Here is an 18,830-nt window from a genome sequence, read left to right on the forward strand (position 1 = left end):
GCGGATGACTGTTGACTCCTCCCAGTCTTTGCTTTGTCTTCCACACCATGTTTAGACACAGAAAGAGCCATGACAGACACTTCTCTCTCTCTCTCTCTCTCTCTCTCTCTCTCTCTCTCTCTTTCCATCGATCATTCTCTCTCACGCACAAACACATTCAGGCACACAATACCAGAGGGATCCCAGATAAAGCCTCTCGTTTCATAAAGTGCCAGAGTCGGCATCCACCTGTTCCTCATCCGTCATGTGCACGAGTGTGAGAGGGAGCATTGTACGGGAAAGCCTGCGTCGATCTCGCTCGGGCCATGTGAGCACACATGACTAGTTTTTTCATGACACTTTAGAAGCAAATGTTATTTCCTTTATGGCATGTTCACATACACATCTGTGCAAACATTTATATACTTTAGGGTTTTGCAGTTTAAACAATTTTGCCATTTGTTACTGGGGTGGTAATTAGGCCCACTTGTTTTTTTTCACCAGGTTCAACAAACAAATCATGCTGAACAAATGTGCCACGACCACCTACTTTGCGCTCCTTCATTCATATACACTACAGGCCACTTGTTGCCCTCTTTGGCACTTAATTATCTGACCGCTGTGTTAATGAGGAAGGAGTTCACTCTCGTTCCCTTTGTCCCTTCCCGAGCCTCCTGGCTTTCTACGTTCTCGTCTAGGCACAGGTGCAGGAGACCCACCGCTGGACAAAAAAAAACATCTGAGTGTCGGATCGGGTTCTGTCTGGGGAAACTCGATCCACATCCTGTCAGGAAGTTGTCCAGCATAGCTGGACCACGGCTGCTGCTTTGCCTCTGTTTGCTTCTTTCATCACCCTCCTCCTACCCTTTAGTCCATCTTTACAACCATTCATTTAGTACTAATCATTAAGTAGCACCTTATACACACTTGCATGCTTTATTTACATGCAAAAGCCTTAAAAATGAGAAGTGGGTTAACAATTTTAATGCAGGGCAAAAAAAAGCTTTCAGGCTTTTCTTGCATGTTTTACACACACACACACACACACACAAAATCTCACAATGTGGGCAGTTTAGCCTTGATATTATCTGCAAAGTTAAGAAGGAAGGTGACGTGTTTCTCAACAATACCCCTAAAGATAACCATTCAAGCTAGAATGAAAAAGGTAACTTTTATAGGAAGAAGAAACACTTGTTTCCATGGTGTTGCCGCTTTGCACAAAAACAGAGTGCCGTACAACTCAGTAAATATCTCAATCTTGCCTATAAACCTGAGACAATTAAACAAAGATGTGGCACAGTTCACACAGGAGAGGAGCTGTCAACAATTACACACAAAATTTGCATCTTATTTATTACCACCCAACACCCACGTCAATTTGATTTATATTCAAATGATTTAAATCATATTCACAATTTGATTTCTACAACAGAAGCTTTAATCGTGTAGTTATTGTAAGCAGTGGTGAGGTAACAGAATAATAAAGAAATCTTGGTGGAAAAAATAATGCGTATATAAAAAAAAATAGAAATTTACTGTTGGAGAGAGAGTCTTGAACAGATCATCTGGTTCCAGTTTTCTTGTAGTTCTAAGATTTAGCTTTTTTCTCTATGGGTGGGTAAAATCTTTGGCACTGACTTCCACAGAGCATCCAAGAAATCACATCAATTTCCCCCTGAAAACTGTAGCTCAAATGTATGGATGGGTGATTTGTTGAAAATAAACATTCAGTGTGCTTAAAATGTTGTGGAGAGCAAATCACTAGTCCCGGTGCCCAGGAAAAACAAGCTACATATCAGTTTTTCTTTCAGTTACCCAAAGCATTTTTCAACAAATACAGTTAAAAAGTTACTATTTCCTATAGCTAACATTTCCTATTTGAGAGGCTTAGACAATATATCCAGAATCAGTGAAATCTGGCAAAGCAGGACGCACGGTTACTGACTTCACAGAGAGAAAATGAAGGTGCTAGCTCAAATAACATGTTTACATGCAAAAATCAAAGATCACCACGACTGAAACGTTGACCAGACTCCTTGACGAGGAAGCACGATGCTTCGGGAGAGGATAGAGATTATGGCTAAATACGTTTTGCTTTTTCCTTATTTTGCTTAACGTATACTTTTAAGTTAATACATAAATGCATCCTTTTCATTCTACAGACATTTTGGATAAACTGTGACTGGGCAACACTGTGGAACACACTTGAACTCCTGGTATCTGGTGATATAACAGCAGCAGTATCACACCACTACATCGCTCAGTTCTATCACTGTCATTTGTCACCAAGCAATTTGTCTCCTCTCTATTTGTCTCACCTCTCAGTTTGCTTTCAGTGCATATTATAATGTTGCTGTGTGCAATCTTCTCTCCCTGATAATGGTGTGTGATAAGTGTTATTTGGTGTTTTTGCCACATGACCTTCAGTTTAAGAAAGCAACTGTTTAAAGAAGATATTCCTATTATTATCTCTACTCTCCTTGACATTTCACATTTATTCTCTCTCTCTTTCCCATGCCCACACACATATTTAAACTCATACCTAACTAATTAAACTTCCTCAACCTGTCATCGGGTCCACGCTGACATTCCTGACACTCCTAATGACACTACGTTCCTATCAGTTTCTACTAAGGAATTCACTGATGTTGAAAAAAAATAAAATAAAATGTTTAAGGGACCTAAACAGCCTCACACAAATAAAGGAAAATGATTTTTAAAAAAAAGGAGTGCATGAAGTGGCAGATGTTCTCAGTAAATTCCCATACTGAAGGACATGGGGAGATAAGCGCCAGACTGAGATGACCTTGCTCATGTTGCTTAGTCTACGCTGTGATAAAAGACGCTTCTAGTGCCTGAAACAACTCTGTGACAAAAGACGTAAGCATATTCAAACATTTACATACATATAACAAAGATTAAAACTCAACACACAAGCTGGCGGTGCACATGATTGCAGTGGCTCCTAGCTCTCCCTGACCCTGACCTTAGTTCCTGCAATTTCACTGTTTTTGTGAAAGACAGCAAACCTTGGACCTTATCTAACATAATATGAACGGCATTAATGCCTTATTAGAAATAGATGGTTCAAAGTAAGGCAGCTCAACTCCTAATTCATAAGAAAAATGGTGACAAATGAAGTAAAAGCCGAAGGTGCTACATGTGGTTCTTAAATACAATGCCTTCAGTCTGAAGATCCATTAACCATTAAAAAATTTAAAAAATGCACATACACTGATCCTAGTCTGGATGTTTTTTCTGGTTAAAAAATGAGCTTTTATCATATTTCTGCTCTAAATATTTGTACTCTTTATTTTGTGATAATTACTTGGATATAATAATATATTTCTGGTTAATATCTCAAATTTCTTTGAATGGCAGAATATGTGGCACAACAACAACAACAGCAACAACAAAAAATAACCGTAGTAGTTTTATGACATTATGTATTCTTGCTCCCATGGAAAAGTGGCTGTGTGTGTGTGTGTGTGTGTGTGTGTGTGTGTGATGAGTGTGTGAGTAAATGCATGCATGTAGGGGAGGTGAGTCAGTACCCCTTTCAGATCTATGCACTAAGCCCTGCATAGACCCAGCAGTTTCAAATACGTCTGAGATCTAGTGTGAGTGATTAAACAAACAGGTCAAGAATGTATAGCAGGCCTGTGACTCCACTGGTCATTACCTCCAGCTCTTCACCACAGATGTGTATCACAAATGTTGGCTGTTGTTCTTTCACTTATCGTGGCTGTTGCATAGGATGGAATTCTCTTTCCTATCAGCCTTCCATGCATAAAGATCACTCACACATATGATTATTGTCCGCGTACCCTGTTACCCGTCAGTGTGAGATAACAAACTAAAAAGCATGAGTCAAAAACAAAATCTCATTTGCTTACCATTTTTACAAAATACATTTCAAATCAAAGTGATGATAGTGAGTTTGAGTCTAGTGTTGATATGAACTGCAAAAACATTCGAGGAATAATGGAAGAATTATTTCCAATGTAACTGGAATGGTCCTGATAATATTCACTGGAATGAAAATAATAATAGGTAATGTGTCTTATTTTAAAAGCAGAGGAATTAACCAACCGTTTAATTCCTTTGTAAATACTCTTAATATTAAACAGCACTTTTATCTAATTACATCTGCATCCAGTGATGCAATACGTATCAAGTACAGCGAAGGACCGCATCAATAGCGGGAGCAGCTGAAAAGTTTAAGCTTATATAAAAACTCTGCCAGCTGCGGGATATTTCTGATGCTCTACAAGACCCAGGCTGAGAGCCAATTATTTTAGGTGCGTAAAGAGTGCATGTGTTGGTGTGTGTTCAACTGTGTTTGCGGGATGAAGGAGACAGACAGATTTTACAGCTTGACGCCCAACTGTGTGCTTAACAAGTGTCTGACAGCTGATCGGTTTTCAAAGAGTTCGCCAAATGCCACACAGGCATGTCAAAAGATGGAGCAGAAAACATGGGGCTAGTGAATCCGTTCAGTCAATCAAACTTATAATAAAAATCTGGACCGCAGATTTGACCATTTTTGAACCTCGATTTTATGGCCTGACAACCTGTACTGCAAACTCGGCAACTTCAGATACACAAGTTTCTCTTTGAACAAAACCAAAAAATAGAAGTGTTGTGGTGACTGTCATGAAACCAAAACAAAAATACCTTCATGCAAAAAAAAAGGTCTGTAAGAAATCTCATCCGGAAGTTACTTCAGACAAGATTTAACATCAGATGCCAAAGATGAAGTGTCTACACTTATTATGGTATTACTCACCATGAGAGAAGTTAGAGCTGAATCCCAGCAGAAGCACCAGCAGCAGTAAAAGCAGACGGGCCATCAAAGAGCCTTCAGCAACCGGTTCCAACAACCGGGGCATGAGTGTGTGCGTCTCCAGCCAAAACTCTGCCCACCACACACGCCCGCTGCACTTTCTCCTCTGCTACTCCACACTGATGGCCTGGCTGAGAGAGACAGAGAGCAGGAGAAAGGAGGAGGAGGAGGAGTTACTGTTACTGAACTGCTCGCTCTCTCTCACACACAAACATACCATCACACACAAGTAGTGTCGCCCCTGTAGGTTTGGGCCATCCCACTCTGCCCGCACACCTCTCACTGGGGTGCAGACCGAGGGAGGGCTGTGTTCTAAAAAAGGAGGCCAGTGGAGGAGGACAAAATCCTGACCCTTAAAGACGGAGAGAAAGAGAACGGCTAAGCTCTCATGTATGTGAATGCGACTCCCACTGACAGCTGCTTTTCAGCTTCGAGGAGGATGATTAGTTAGGAAAAAGCTCAGTTAATTGCAAATGTGCAAAATGTGTCTAAATGTTGTGACCAATAAGTTTTGACATATCCACTTATTTGAGTTAGAGAACATCACAAGCCAGGTGAAGTCCCACATGCCAAGGTTCCTTTTTATATGTGTGGGTTAGGTATTTCCTCCTCGGCTATTCACTGCGCTGTCATTTGAGTGACACATTATTATGGCACACAAAGCCGCCAGTGAAAACACACAACATGCATAACAAAAGGCATTCACACGTCAGGTGATCATAAGCCTCACCTCCAGGCCATGTCACGCCCCCCTAAGCTCCCCCTCTGACGCTAATTCCCCTGCTGGAAACTCCCCCCGGATACCGCACCAAAAGACTTTCTGGGAGTTACAAGTTAAGCCGATTAAGTGTGCTATTACCGAGATTACATCAAGACAGCCATAGCAGTTATAACGCATAAAGCATAATTGGGACGACACTTCGCAGTGTGGCCAAAGTGAGGGTGGCGAACACCACACTCAAACATCATGGGTCATAAGCACTGTAAACATCCCTGTTTCCAGTTTTTACCTGCAAAAAAGTAGTGCTCTATGAGTGCTTGTTTCTCAATATTTAGTCAAACACACACATTCAATTAGCCACTACCAAAAGTTTTAGGACATGCACAGGTCAATTCAACCTGTGATTAATGAGCATCCAATTTATCACTAGGCTTTAGCACTGGTTTCCCTCCACAGCTCACGCATCTTCCACTTGAGAGAATCAAGGCCCATTGATCATCTTCATTCAAAGTCCTCCACATGGAGATGAATCGCTTGGCTTTATCCCCCTTTCCGGCCTGCTGGGTGCCCTACGGCCCCCTCTTTTCGCCTGCCATTCTCTCTCTTCTCTGGCCATGGCACTCTGTGGAGCCTCTGAAGGCGGATGACTGAAAGATGTGTATGTTTGAGGGGAAACTGAAGAGAAAGAAAAAGTCTGATCTGGACCTGAGATGGGGGATGGGGGGTCAGAGGTGTACGGAAGTGATTCATATTCTTATTCAGGTACTGCGGACGTCATTACCAATTTTCCTGCTGTGATCAGAGTGATCTCTTCGGACACAGCTCACATGGTGAGTTGCGAGCAGGTCAGCATAACATACTCTCACCGTCAGACAAACACTCGAAAAAATACCGGGTGTGAGGTCAGCTTGCCCTGCTGAATCTTCCAAACCGCTTCCGCTTAGATTTGGGCTTGAGGAACTTCCATAAACACTCCTCTCTCGGCTTATACTCCCTCAGGTTCCTCCCTTGTTCCAAACAGCAAATGGGCCAGTCCCTAAATGGCCATTTTTTACAGCCTTCACACTGCTACATTTTGCTGGATATATCTTAAGCAGAAGCAAAACTTACTGCAAAGACAATAAGCAAAGTAGAGAAGGGTAATGAAAAGAGAACATTTCTTTCAGAATCTGTTTAGCTTATCGATGTCACATCAACAGTTTTATTGCTGATGGAAATAACCTGTCAAACATGGGCCAAAGAAAATCCTTAGGTCTGTTAAAAGACTCTCTATCTACTGTAGCATGTGTGTGATTACTACAGACTTAAAAAATCAGCACGTGGTGAATAAAAAACAATCATTTCTGTCCGTAAATGCTCGTTTAAAAACACTAATTCAAAGTTTTTGTTAGTCTGTCAAATGCACAAAACTATGCAAGTAACAATTACCTATAAAGGTCTCCCTCTGAAAAAGTAATCCCATCGAGGAAAAAGACGAAATCTAGATTTCTAGAAACTTTTTTTGCATAAATAGTGATTAAAATGACAACCGCTCTTAGGCATTATAACTGAGTTAAGAGTAAAACAGGTTTTTGTTTCTGTACGATTGCATAGTAGACAGAAATTAGGCTGAGTAAGTGAAGATGTACTACCAGGGTATTTCAGACAGCCAGGAGCACATGCTTTCTCATCTCTGATCTTGCTCACACTAGGAGAAAATCAGCTAGACAAGCACAAAACTCACCCGTCAGCCGAAGAGCAAAGACCAAAAAAGCCATGAAGTCACAGATTCTTAAGTTACAATGGCCATTGAAGGAATGCATGCTAGCAGCGATGTTCTGCTTCATGCCAGAATTAACCCCTAGCACTGTGAATTTTTCAGTGGGGGAGATTTTGGGTGGGGATTGGGAATGATGTGTCAAACCATGCACTTCCTTGAGCACAACAGCTGCACGAAGCTGGAAAACACAATCAGGATCCTGCCACCCAGAGGCCTGACATCAGCGACGGCTTTCCTCTGGCTCTGTCCCCCGCACTCATCACCTCTGGCTTTGCTGAAACACCCCTCTCACAAACACAGTTTCCACATGCCCTCTGCAGTGCTCAGGCCCCAGACACCAACTTATGATCACATCATAAGCCAAGTGCTTGGAGAGACTTAGAGGAGAGAACCAGCTCTATAAAACAGGCTAGATAAATAAATGCAGTGAGGTAATTATGGATCTGCTAAAGCTCCACACACAGCCTGACTACTTTTTCGAAAAAAAAACCTACCTTTGAATAAAAGTTTTTACCTGCAAAAAAGTAGTGCTCTATGAGTGCTTGTTTCTCAATATTTATTCGCCAAATGAATTAATAATTTATTTGCCAAAAACATCAAAAGAGGGAAACGGGCTGTGAAATTTTCACACCCGACACAAAGCGGATAAGAACTAAAAAAGATTATTGTGTTCAGGATGTTATTAGACCCACAAATTAATCTGTTTTAAATAAAATGTCTTGTAGACTGTAATACAGTTGAAAGATTTCTCAGCTAGTCTTTGTCTTCGTCTTAGTCTTTCCACTAGAGGGGAAAATGGAGCAATATACTATAATTTGATTACATTATTTCATTAACAAGATGAAAAACTTTCCAAAACTGGTAATTCAGAAATAGGAACAGGGTGAATGCTGATGCACTTGCAATTTTGGTGCTTTTTTATTATTATTATTATTATTATTATTATTATTATTATTATTATTATTTGTAAAGGATTCTGCCAACTATATTGATTTTTCCCCCACTTCAATATTATTAGATTAATTATTATTTGTGTTCAGATTCACAACAAAATCCCATTTCAAGATTATGGGGGGTGCATACTTATGCACGTTTGCTTAATAATGAATGGTAGCAATATTAACAGTATATACAGGAAGGATCTATTAGATATCATAAACCCTTTTAAATGGAATTGGAATAAAAACATTGTCTTTAAAAGAGATTTTCAGAGTTTATTCGGTTCCCCATGACCCCCATGTAGACACAGCCAGCAGCACACAGGTTCTTGTGAGTGCTTGGCTCTACTGTTCCACTTTCAATCTCTCTGCTCTCCAGCAGTGAGCCATCATTGAGAGAAGGAGAGAGAGAGAGAGAGAGAGAGAGAGAGAAAGAAAAAGAGAGCCTTCATGAATATGTAAAGCCAGCACAATGGGAAGCTGAAGCCCATTCTCCAAGCCATTGAGGCTTTGAAGAAAAAAAAAAATAAAAAGAATACCAGGCTCAGGATAAAAAAAGGAAAGAAATTCCAAATGAAGAATAAGAAATTGTCACAGTGAGGATCGCCATGAAAATAAGGGAAAGACAAGAAAGAAGCATTTCTCTTTCTCTATTCTCTCTCTCTTCGGAGAAGGAAGTGTTGTCTTGAGTGTGTGGTTTAATGAGGGAAAAGTGTCAGCTTGCCTTGCCTTGGGAAATGCAGCATAATAAAACAGACTTTGAAACCTCACACTGAGAATTGCATCATCATTAAAACGCCAAGAGCAGAACTTTCCATCCATCCCTGTGTTTTTTTTTTATTCATTCGCATTAAAGCTATTTTAATCTGATTTTTAACAGGTGAAAATCTCCCACATTCAGTAAATGTCCATGCTTTGTCAGAACCAAAATATAACGCACCTACTTCTATCAAACTACTATCAAATCAAAACCATATGAGTTTACGCACATGCCAAAAAAAACAAAAAGTGTCTTCATATTTCACTTTCACGACAGTTTCAGTTGCATAAATATTCGCAACTAATAATTATGTGTGAAGAGTAGATACAGGCCCACACAGTTCCTGTGCAGCCATGCCAACTGAGGCAGGCGTAAATGTCATCGCATTTGTGACGCTTGTAAACATCTCACCTGCAGGCTGCTCAGGTCATTAGTATGCTCCCTCACAGACAGTAAACACTGCCGTTACCAAAGCAAACATGACTCGAGGCAAACTCCCTGATTAGCGGCAAATAAAGTAGAACTGATTGTTTTTTGGCATGCATGTTACGATTCCACAAACTTCAAGAAAAAAGGAAGCATCAAGCTGTCAATCTCAGTCTGTAGAGGTGACGTGGTCATGCTGAGGCCTGAGCTGCTGCCAGCATTTAGAAAGAACGCAGACGGAAGTCGAGGCCGGCCCAAGAAAACACGCACTGTCGGAGTGAATCACATACACACTAGATCTCAGTGGAAGCAATGGGGCGATGCCTGTGGTTGTAAAAACGTGAAAATCACCTCTAAGGCTGAGGCATGAAAAAAGTTACGACTTGTCTGGCCTGGTGGGCATTTTTACTACATGAAATCTTTTGTTTTTCAAAACTCATTTCATTAAACTCTGCTTAAACCACAGACAGTTTATGTCAGAAGGATATGGATATGCTTTGGTCTAAACGTTAAATGGATGAAATGCCATAAAGCTGCTTTCTGTTTAAAACAATGCATAAAGAGTACATTCATTTTTTTGATCGAAGAAGAGGAATGGAGGCAAAAGATGGATCAAAAAACCCAGAAGATGAGGATTCTGGAGAAACCTTTAATGAGGTTTCCGGATGTCAGACAAAGGTCTGGAACAGTGCTGAATGGAGAAGCAGCTGTCAGATTTTGGGTGTCTGGGGTTGGTTCTTCAGCTCTGAGGAGCTGTAGAGACTCCAGCATTCCCACTGAAATCAGATGCAGACTCAACTCTGCATCCCTGGATCCTGTCATTTTTCAGCTCACCCCACAAATCCAGTCATACATATAACCTCCATCATCCATGCTGGAGTTAAGTGAGGTCTTTTCAGTGCTTAAAGATTCTGTAGTATAATTTGGGCAATATAAAGAAAGTGTAGTCAATCATAAATCCCCAACAGAAAGTGATACAGAAAATCGCCCATTCCATTAGACTTGTGAGATTATGTGCAATATGCTTTCATCCTCTTGTTCCCACTTAAAAATTGACAATTGAGAGTGCAGGGATGAAGAATTTCTGTAGGCAAACTCGAAAGTAAGCATGACCGTGGTTCTCTTGACAAAAAGCCAGTATGATTTTTCCGCTGGTTTGTGTATTACTGCAGACAATATGGTGACCAAAAAAAGTTTATGATTTGTAAACGTTTTGTTAATCAAGGTAAGTTTTACAATTTTCAGAAATCTCACAATAAACACAAATTTTTTTTAACAATTTTGAAGCCTAAATACAATCCCCCGAAGTAAAAAGCTAAAAAGTTAGGCTACACCATGGTACACACTTCAACACCAGTAAGCTTTCAACTCTTTCTATTTAAGAAACATATTTCCTGCAAAAGATCCACTGTGCTCTTTTTGTGTACAAATCTGAATGAATAAAGGTTTGAGTTAATCATATTTCCAGACACAGAGCCTCTATGCAAGATCTTTGCTTGGCAACATGTAACAGTACAATATGCCCAGATTGTTTACTTACTTTGTATAAAAGCAACATATACATATAAGATAAGTGTACATAATAGAATTGTTAAACTGCATTATTAAGTGACATAAAAACTCCTTATTTACTGTGCCGGGTCAAGCTTGACCTAAAGCTGTTTGTTATTTGTTTATTTATTGTAAAAAATGTCCCAGAGGACGGAAAGTTCTTTCAAATGTGTTGAAAAAAATTTCAGTATTCCATCAATTTCACAAGTGCAGACTTGGGGCATTACAGCAGAACCTTCAGAGAATCTTCATTTCTCACATAAACCCTACCACCTATGGCAGGGCTCCAGGCTGTCAGACCTTTCCTCTACAGTAATATACAACTCTAGAAGACAGAATGGCCTTTGAGCTGAAGTGGGCATTGTCAACGAAAGCAAACCACATTAATGTGATCATTTCTGACATTCTCTACAATTAAAACAAAAGTGAGCCTTTATGGATCTCTTCAGAACCCAAGTTATTTTGAAAAGCCTATGTAAAGTCACAGACACTGGACTTATGTTAAAATTTTGAGCCACTTTAACTTTTCCCATGTCTACAAAGTTTTTAGTATCATTCATTTATTCCTCTTCAGTAATGGTTGTGGCACCTATTCTGGGAAGTCTCTGTGGAAATACACCCATAAATGGAGCACAGTCAATCCACCTACTGACCTGTTCTTGGGTGCTGATAGAAAACCAAAGAACCCGAAGTTAATCCGCACAAACGCAGGGAGAACTTGCACAGGAGTCCGCATTAAAAATAACTCGAGATCAGTATCCACCTAGAGGCGTGAGGTGACAACTGTATGCTGACCCCAGTACCATTTCACTGTTCAAAGCAAAACTTTGAAAAAAATCCACCTGCTGCTCTTAATACACTGCATTTAATACACTCACACTCACTTACTCCTGTCCAGCCCCTGCCTGGAACAGAAGTGCCTCATCCAGAGAGAGAGCTGTACTTTTCCATAGCTGCAGCAACATGACTAGTAGCCAAGAACAGCACTAGTGTTCCTTCAGGCCCCTCCAGCGCTATGCTAAGCCTTTCTCGCTTGCTAAAGGCTAATGAGAAGAGCACCTTGTTTGTGTCAAGCCTGCCTGCCAAATCAGCACAGCTCACTTTCCTCACACTGGAACATGGTGTTGGAATAACTCGAAGGGAAAAGGTGGCCCAATTCCATGGTACCACCAAGGCTGCATGTAGTCCGAGAAGTCATGATGATATACACCATTTGTCCGCTTGCTAACAGTTACTTCATTTGGAGATTTGCAAAGGGTTGTTGCGTTTACTTCATAGAAGCTCTACTGAACACAGGTGTGATTATACCTTTCTTTAACCTTTTTTTTCTTTTCTGTTGAAGCTCGGAAAGTTGGAGAAGAGGTACCCAGAATCCACAAACCCCATGCCACAGTATTTGAGAGGGCATGGTAGATAAATTAATTAATCTGGCAGAAGGTACTGTCTAAAACTGCTTACAAGAAAGGCAGATTGCAACTGAAAGACAGAGCTGATCAGTTCATAGGCAAGATCAGCAAAGGCTCTCGACACACAATATTTATGGGGCAGTAATAATAATAATAGGAATACAGTCCACAGCACATTTTGAGCAGGTTCAGACATACCTTTGTTTAAAGTCATATCATTAACCCATCCTGACAGGTTTCAGCTCAATTTTCAGCTCAACTACATCCTCAAACCATTTTTAGAGGTGAAAACAATATTTCAGATGTAGGGACATTATCCAGCCATGATCCTCCTTTCCCTCTTCTAATATTTGAAATATAACGATTATAATATAAATGGTTTTGTTTGTCATAGATACACTATATATATAGATGATTTGCTATAAAACAATAAGATAACTGTTACAAGATAATCCTGTTCTGTCTGCTGCTCCACCATACAGCATTTAGTGAAGCAGTGTGATTCCTGCCCCAATAGATCACTACCAGCACTTATTTTATACAAACACACACACATATATATATATATATATATATATATATATATATATACTATATATATATATATATATATATATATATATATATATATATATATATACTATATATATATATATATATATATATATATAGTATATATATGTGTGTGTGTGTGTGTGTGTATGTATGCAGCCAGTCTATGGAAGCTAATGTATGGGGTTGTGAATGAGGAGATTAAATAGTGGGGCTCTGATTAACTGGATAAGAGCCTTGCACAAGAACACAAGATGAGCTCTTACGGCAGCACTGAAATTGGAACAATCTTCTGGGCATCAGTGGAGAAGTTCAGCTTATAGCATAATGCAAATATGGGTTTGTGCAATGTAGAAAGTGAATCACAAGAGCACCCGGTGAATTATGAAGAAAATAACAAGTCTGACACCTCCACTATGGCACAACATTAGTAAGCAGTCACAGAGCATTAATATATCTGCTCTTTTACACCCACACTGAAAGAGAGAGAGAGAAAGAAAAAAAGAGAGAGAGAGAGAGAGAGAGAGAGTGAGACCACTGAATCCGCAGTGAATGTGAAATATTGAAAGTTACTTAGGGGGTTTGGGTATAAGTCCCTGGTGCTAATAGCGTAGCACTAGCCGATGTTTCGCTTTTAGATCACACTAGGCTTTTCACACGGAGGAGCTGAGAAACAGACGGGCTCCTGTTTCAGACGCTTGTAAAACAATATTGCAAAAAGAATCATTACAGCACTTGAGAAATCAACACCCCCTCACACACACACACACACACACACAAACCTGGATATGAGGGCTTGGATGGTATGCCAAGAGAACATAAGACAAGCAGAGCGGGAAAAGAGGGAAGATTTGCACACTTCAGACAAAGCCCCATTTTTGATACTGTGTAATTAACCAAATGGTTCATAGCCCATAGAAAGTATAAATATTTACACTATTCTGGCAGGGCCAGGTCTGTTCAATTAAAAGAAATAAGTGATAGTAGGGCGGGGGGGGCAGTGTGGTTGGGTGTTAATAAAAGCCCACAACTGTCTTGCCAAATCCACAGGAGCTTTTTAATGAATGGATTGGGAAGTGTCTACATTGTACTCAAAATGACAGTACTAGTCAAATTTTCTAATTAAAGGTGACACAAAGCAGCATGGACACCAGGGGTCACTGCTTTGGCCTACCAACCCTTCCTCACCCCCACAGATGTCTGTCTGCATTAGGCAGGATGTGTCAGGACTCTGACACCTGTACTTCTGTTTGTTCCCATTTGTTCACATACTTAATTAATATTAACATACTAAGACTTAATGCTGTTAAATGCCAGTGTGCCAGATTTTGGCCCATCCCTGACATATCTGTACATAACAAAGTTTCAGAAAGTGTTTCAGAGCGGTCTATATTGTTTGCTTTACAAACCTCCCTTGTCTCCCAAGTGAACCCAACAACATGGGGGAAAACAAGGAGGGGTTTAGTGTTTAGAGTTTGTTGTGGTCTCGACCCCTTGACACATCTTATAATAACAGGGGCAGGAGGGAGGGAGATCAGCACGGGTGAGTGGCGCTACACTGCAGACCTGGCGTCACAAGTTCATGCCCTGGCTTCTATGTTCACACTGCAAAAACAAAAGGATTACACAGAGACCACACTAACGAGGTCCCTACACAACCGGGGGCACCACCTGTCTCCTCTCACCAATTAGAAAAGCACGGACAAAATGGTCTGAGCTGCAAACGACCCCTGGACAGGTGAAAAAGCCCAAATATGGAAAAAGGGTCTAATAGGAACAAGAATTTAAAAACAGAAACTTTCAGAGGTGTGAAGTTCTGACTGCAGCAAGTTGTGAAAAAAATTAAGCACTGGGCAGTAGGCTTGAACTTTTTCCCTTCTCACAATTAAAAAAAAATAAATTACAATAATTGACTAATTCATACAAAGCCACAGACAGGAAAACTCTTCATTTCAGGTTTAGGAAGAGAAACAGCATAATAATATAACCAGCTGTGTAGTCGGGAAATGCTTGCTGGCAATGGCAACTGCAAAAACTTGGGATAATGGATTTTCAAGTCATTTTGTATTAATACAAAGAAAACAGTAACATAATACATTTTCTATATACATTCTTTCTATATAAAAAAAAACGTTTGAAATCAGTTTTTACCATTATTTCTTTACTATTAAAATGGTTTGTTGTTGGCAGGCTAAATATTTATTCCTTAAAAAACAGTTTAAAAAAGTTAATATCAGAATAAAACACCTGTGCAAATAATTTTTTGACTGATACCTGATTTGACTAATAACTCATACCAGCATACTCCAAGTTTCTATGCAAAATGCATACAGTTTGATTGGTCTCTTAATGTGATCAGAGAAAATGCGACATCGACAACATTGTGTAGAGACGATTAAATTGTTATAATGGCACAAGCCCACTGGCCAGTATATAGATGAGCAATCAACATGAAAGGCTGCTTGGAGGAACAGTGGCGTGCCTGGAAAGAACGGGTCCTCTAGGGTTCACAGAAGCTGTAATTATTAGGGGGAAGCTGGGGCGGGTTGGTGTGTTTACAATATCACACTTTTTCTAACAAGCAGTAATTGTGTGTATGCAGAGTGCGCGTGCAGGAATGTCTGAATGTGGCCAGGCTACAGGAAGAGAGTTCACACAAGACAAAACGTTTATTCAACTGACAATATGTTTATGTCAAAGTAGCATGGAAAAACATGGCAAAGTACTGGTGTATGACTGGCTGATTTTAAGACCAAGCCTTGGTCTTAGCTTTCTAGCAAACACTAAATCTCACCAATACCTGTTAAAAACTCTAATTGAAAGATTAGGATTGTATAGTCTTTTTGTCACTGAACACTGAAAGCCCGCTGTGGAGACATGACAAGACAACAGGGACATTGTCTGCATTGTTTCACCTAATCCTCTGTCGTTTTGATTCTAATTTTAATTAATTTGGTCTGTGTGTGAGCGCAAGCATGTCTCTCTTTCTGTGTGTGTGTGTGTGCGCTTCTGTCAGAACACAAACATAGTGAGGCTACACAATTCCTGTCCCACAGCAGGTGTAGGGATCATCAACCACGCTTGGCTTCCCAAATATAGTCAGGTCCTTGTTTGCCTTACACACACACACACACACACACACACGCGCACATACACACACTTAATTAGTTGCAAAAAAGTTATATATATATATATATATATATATATATATATATATATATATATATATAAGATAGATAGATAGATAGATAGATAGATGTTCTAGTTGTATGAACAGACAAATTGATTTAAACAGTCTACAGTATAGTCACATCACTTTACATGTCTAAATCCAGTTTGAATTGAAAAGGGAAATGATTAAAGTGTTACTGACAGGGAATATCAATACATATGACAGCCAATATACAGAAACAAAGAGAGAGAGAGAGAGAGAGAGAGAGAGAGAGATAGACCCTGCAGTGCAACACCCAGTCTAAAGGTAAACAGTGCACACAGTTGAACACGTTCTATCAGCACTTTTTCTAAAAACCTTGTCAAAAGAATTAATAGCATTTATTAATTGACATTCAAGAGCTCACAGAGGTTCAGAAAATTCTAATCAGATTTAATTAGCTTCACATGCCTGTTCTACCGGGTATGCATCCGTATCAGTCTAATTAAACACGTAGCACACCACATACTTATGTTTTTTTTGTTAATAGTAAGACGCCTGTCTGTATGTTTTATCTACAGGGTTTACAGCTTAACCTTTAGCAACTAAATTTGTCCATAAATATAATCTTTATTTACTTGCTACTCCTTCGAATTTTCTTTGGCAATTTTGTGTGGCAAAATTATTTCTCACGTTATGTTGTGTCTGTGAATCTCATATTGAGGATCTGCAGATCTGCAGGAAACCATAAAGAAGCAAAGCCAAAAAAAAAAAGTGATTGCTGCATAGTCTGAGTCTTTAAAAGAGATGAGTGCAGTGTGTGTGTGTGTGTGTGGCTGAGTGAGTGAATGAGACAGGGATGTGGGACCCTGAGGTATTCTGAAAGGCCTCAATGCATTCTGCAGGTCAAAGGATTCCATCACACACACACACACACACACACACACACACAGAGAGAGAGAGAGAGAGAGAGAGAGAGAGAGAGTTAAGAAAGCTTTGTGGAGGGCTCTCTCGGGTTTCTCACAACCAGACGGGCCCTTGATGGATAGTTCCGAAGTGGAGGGAAACACGAAGAAGGGAGACCCCCGGCTGGGTCGGCTTAAGTTAAAGTGAAAGAGAGCACAAGAGAGAGAGTGAGAGAAAGAAAGAGAGAGACAGAGAGAGAGAGAGAGAGAGAGAGAGAGAGAGAGAGAGGCAGGTTGCTCCGGACAGCAGCGGAAGAAGGGATCAAGAGCATGAATTACAGCTAACCTTTCTTTGACTGACTAAGTGCAAAGCTCACAGCCTGGAGGAATGCTGAGCATCTCCGCTACTCACTCACCTGTTCACCTGTGTGTGTGTGTGTGTGTGTGTGTGGGTGTGTGTGTGTGTGTGTCTCACCTCAGGCTTCAACCTTCTGCCCTAAACCTGACTGTTAGATCCTTCCTGGAAAGGAGGGCTGTTTCTATCTTTCTATCTCTCCTTCTGGATTTGCTTCCTGCCACATGATTAATGATTCAATCTTTTACATTTAAAGCAGCCAATGATTCAATAATATACAATTCAATACACTGCAATGCAATGTAATTTAATATTGGGTGCTCAAACATTTTACAGAAAGGGACCCCTTTAAATGTAAAATAAAATCCACAGATCTCAGTAATTTATTTCATGAACTCTTCATGGAGCCCAGGACTTTGAAAAGCACCTGTAAATCACTTGTATTTTAATAGAAGATGCCTCCTTTATTGATATCGACAGATGTAGAGACCATGCACAGAATCAAACATATATTGAAAGAAAACAAAGAAATTCACAATGATAAACAAATTTGAACATGTTTCCAAGTGATACAAAGAGCTTCAGACCTTACTGATACAGAGACATCCGGAAAGTAGGAATGTCTTTCTCACAGTACACTGGACTCCATACACTGTGAACCCACACCTGTCTCCTGACCTTGCCTTTATCACCAAATCTGAGAAATCTTCCTTCCGCAACAATAATAAATAATGCATTGTAGATAAGTCCGGCTCTTCTAAATGAACCTGGCAGCTCTTGAGAAAGCAGATGTCTACACTACAGCGGCACTTTTTAATGCTCTGTGTGTGTGTGTGTGTGTGTGTCACCTCTCCCACAAACCTCAGCCAGACACTGTTAGCAGAGCAGAACGTTCCGGAGATATGTGTGCTACTCTACGGCCCCTGCAGCACATCTGATACTGCTCACAACCTCTCATCTGGCCGCTTTAATGTCCATGAGAAACTCTCCTAAGGTGTTTTAAATATACATCTTACTTCTAATCGAATTGTAGCTGCAATATCCACTTTTGCACTATTTCTAGTTCAATGTACTAGTTTAGTGTTTAGTCTTTACACTGATGGCCAGGTTGGACTATGGAGATTTCCTGCATGCACTTCATGCTTCCGCTAGTTTTTCAGCAGTGTTAATGAGATGCCTTTAAACCTGAAAAATACTAGAAATAGTAAATGAAGACTAAAAAAAAAACGTTTTTCTTTTGTTGTCGACTGCAATGATGTAACAGTAAGGATGAATTAAAAATACAGACAAAATTAAAAAGCGTTTTTTTGTTTGGCATACTGCCAATATGTCGCCTCATGAATTGTCCTAACTAGCACTAACTAGCAGTATCGTGCAGAATCATGCAGAACCGCGAGATGGTTTGTCAAAACCTGCCACGTTAGTTGCATACTGCTGTTAAGTACATGTGAGGGCTGATTCTGCATGCACATACCATAACT

At 40.1% G+C, this 18,830-nt stretch overlaps 1 protein-coding gene across 4 annotated transcripts in view; it reads right to left on the bottom strand.

Moving 5' to 3' along the window:
* bmpr1bb (bone morphogenetic protein receptor, type IBb) overlaps positions 1 to 18,830 on the bottom strand; it is a 67,341-nt gene that overhangs the window by 15,391 nt on the left and 33,120 nt on the right. For 3 of the 4 annotated variants that reach the window (XM_058412381.1, XM_058412379.1, XM_058412380.1), the window contains one exon: positions 4,769 to 4,956. In XM_058412381.1, the coding sequence (XP_058268364.1) occupies positions 4,769 to 4,871 (103 nt within the window). In that variant the 5' untranslated portion in view covers positions 4,872 to 4,956. Of the gene's footprint in view, positions 1 to 4,768; positions 4,957 to 11,633; positions 11,781 to 18,830 lie in introns of those variants that run through there. The other variant, XM_058412382.1, reaches the window with a different exon arrangement.

Source organism: Hemibagrus wyckioides, linkage group LG16 (genome assembly GCF_019097595.1).
Source record: "Hemibagrus wyckioides isolate EC202008001 linkage group LG16, SWU_Hwy_1.0, whole genome shotgun sequence".
In the NCBI taxonomy this organism is placed as follows: Eukaryota; Metazoa; Chordata; class Actinopteri; order Siluriformes; family Bagridae; genus Hemibagrus; species Hemibagrus wyckioides.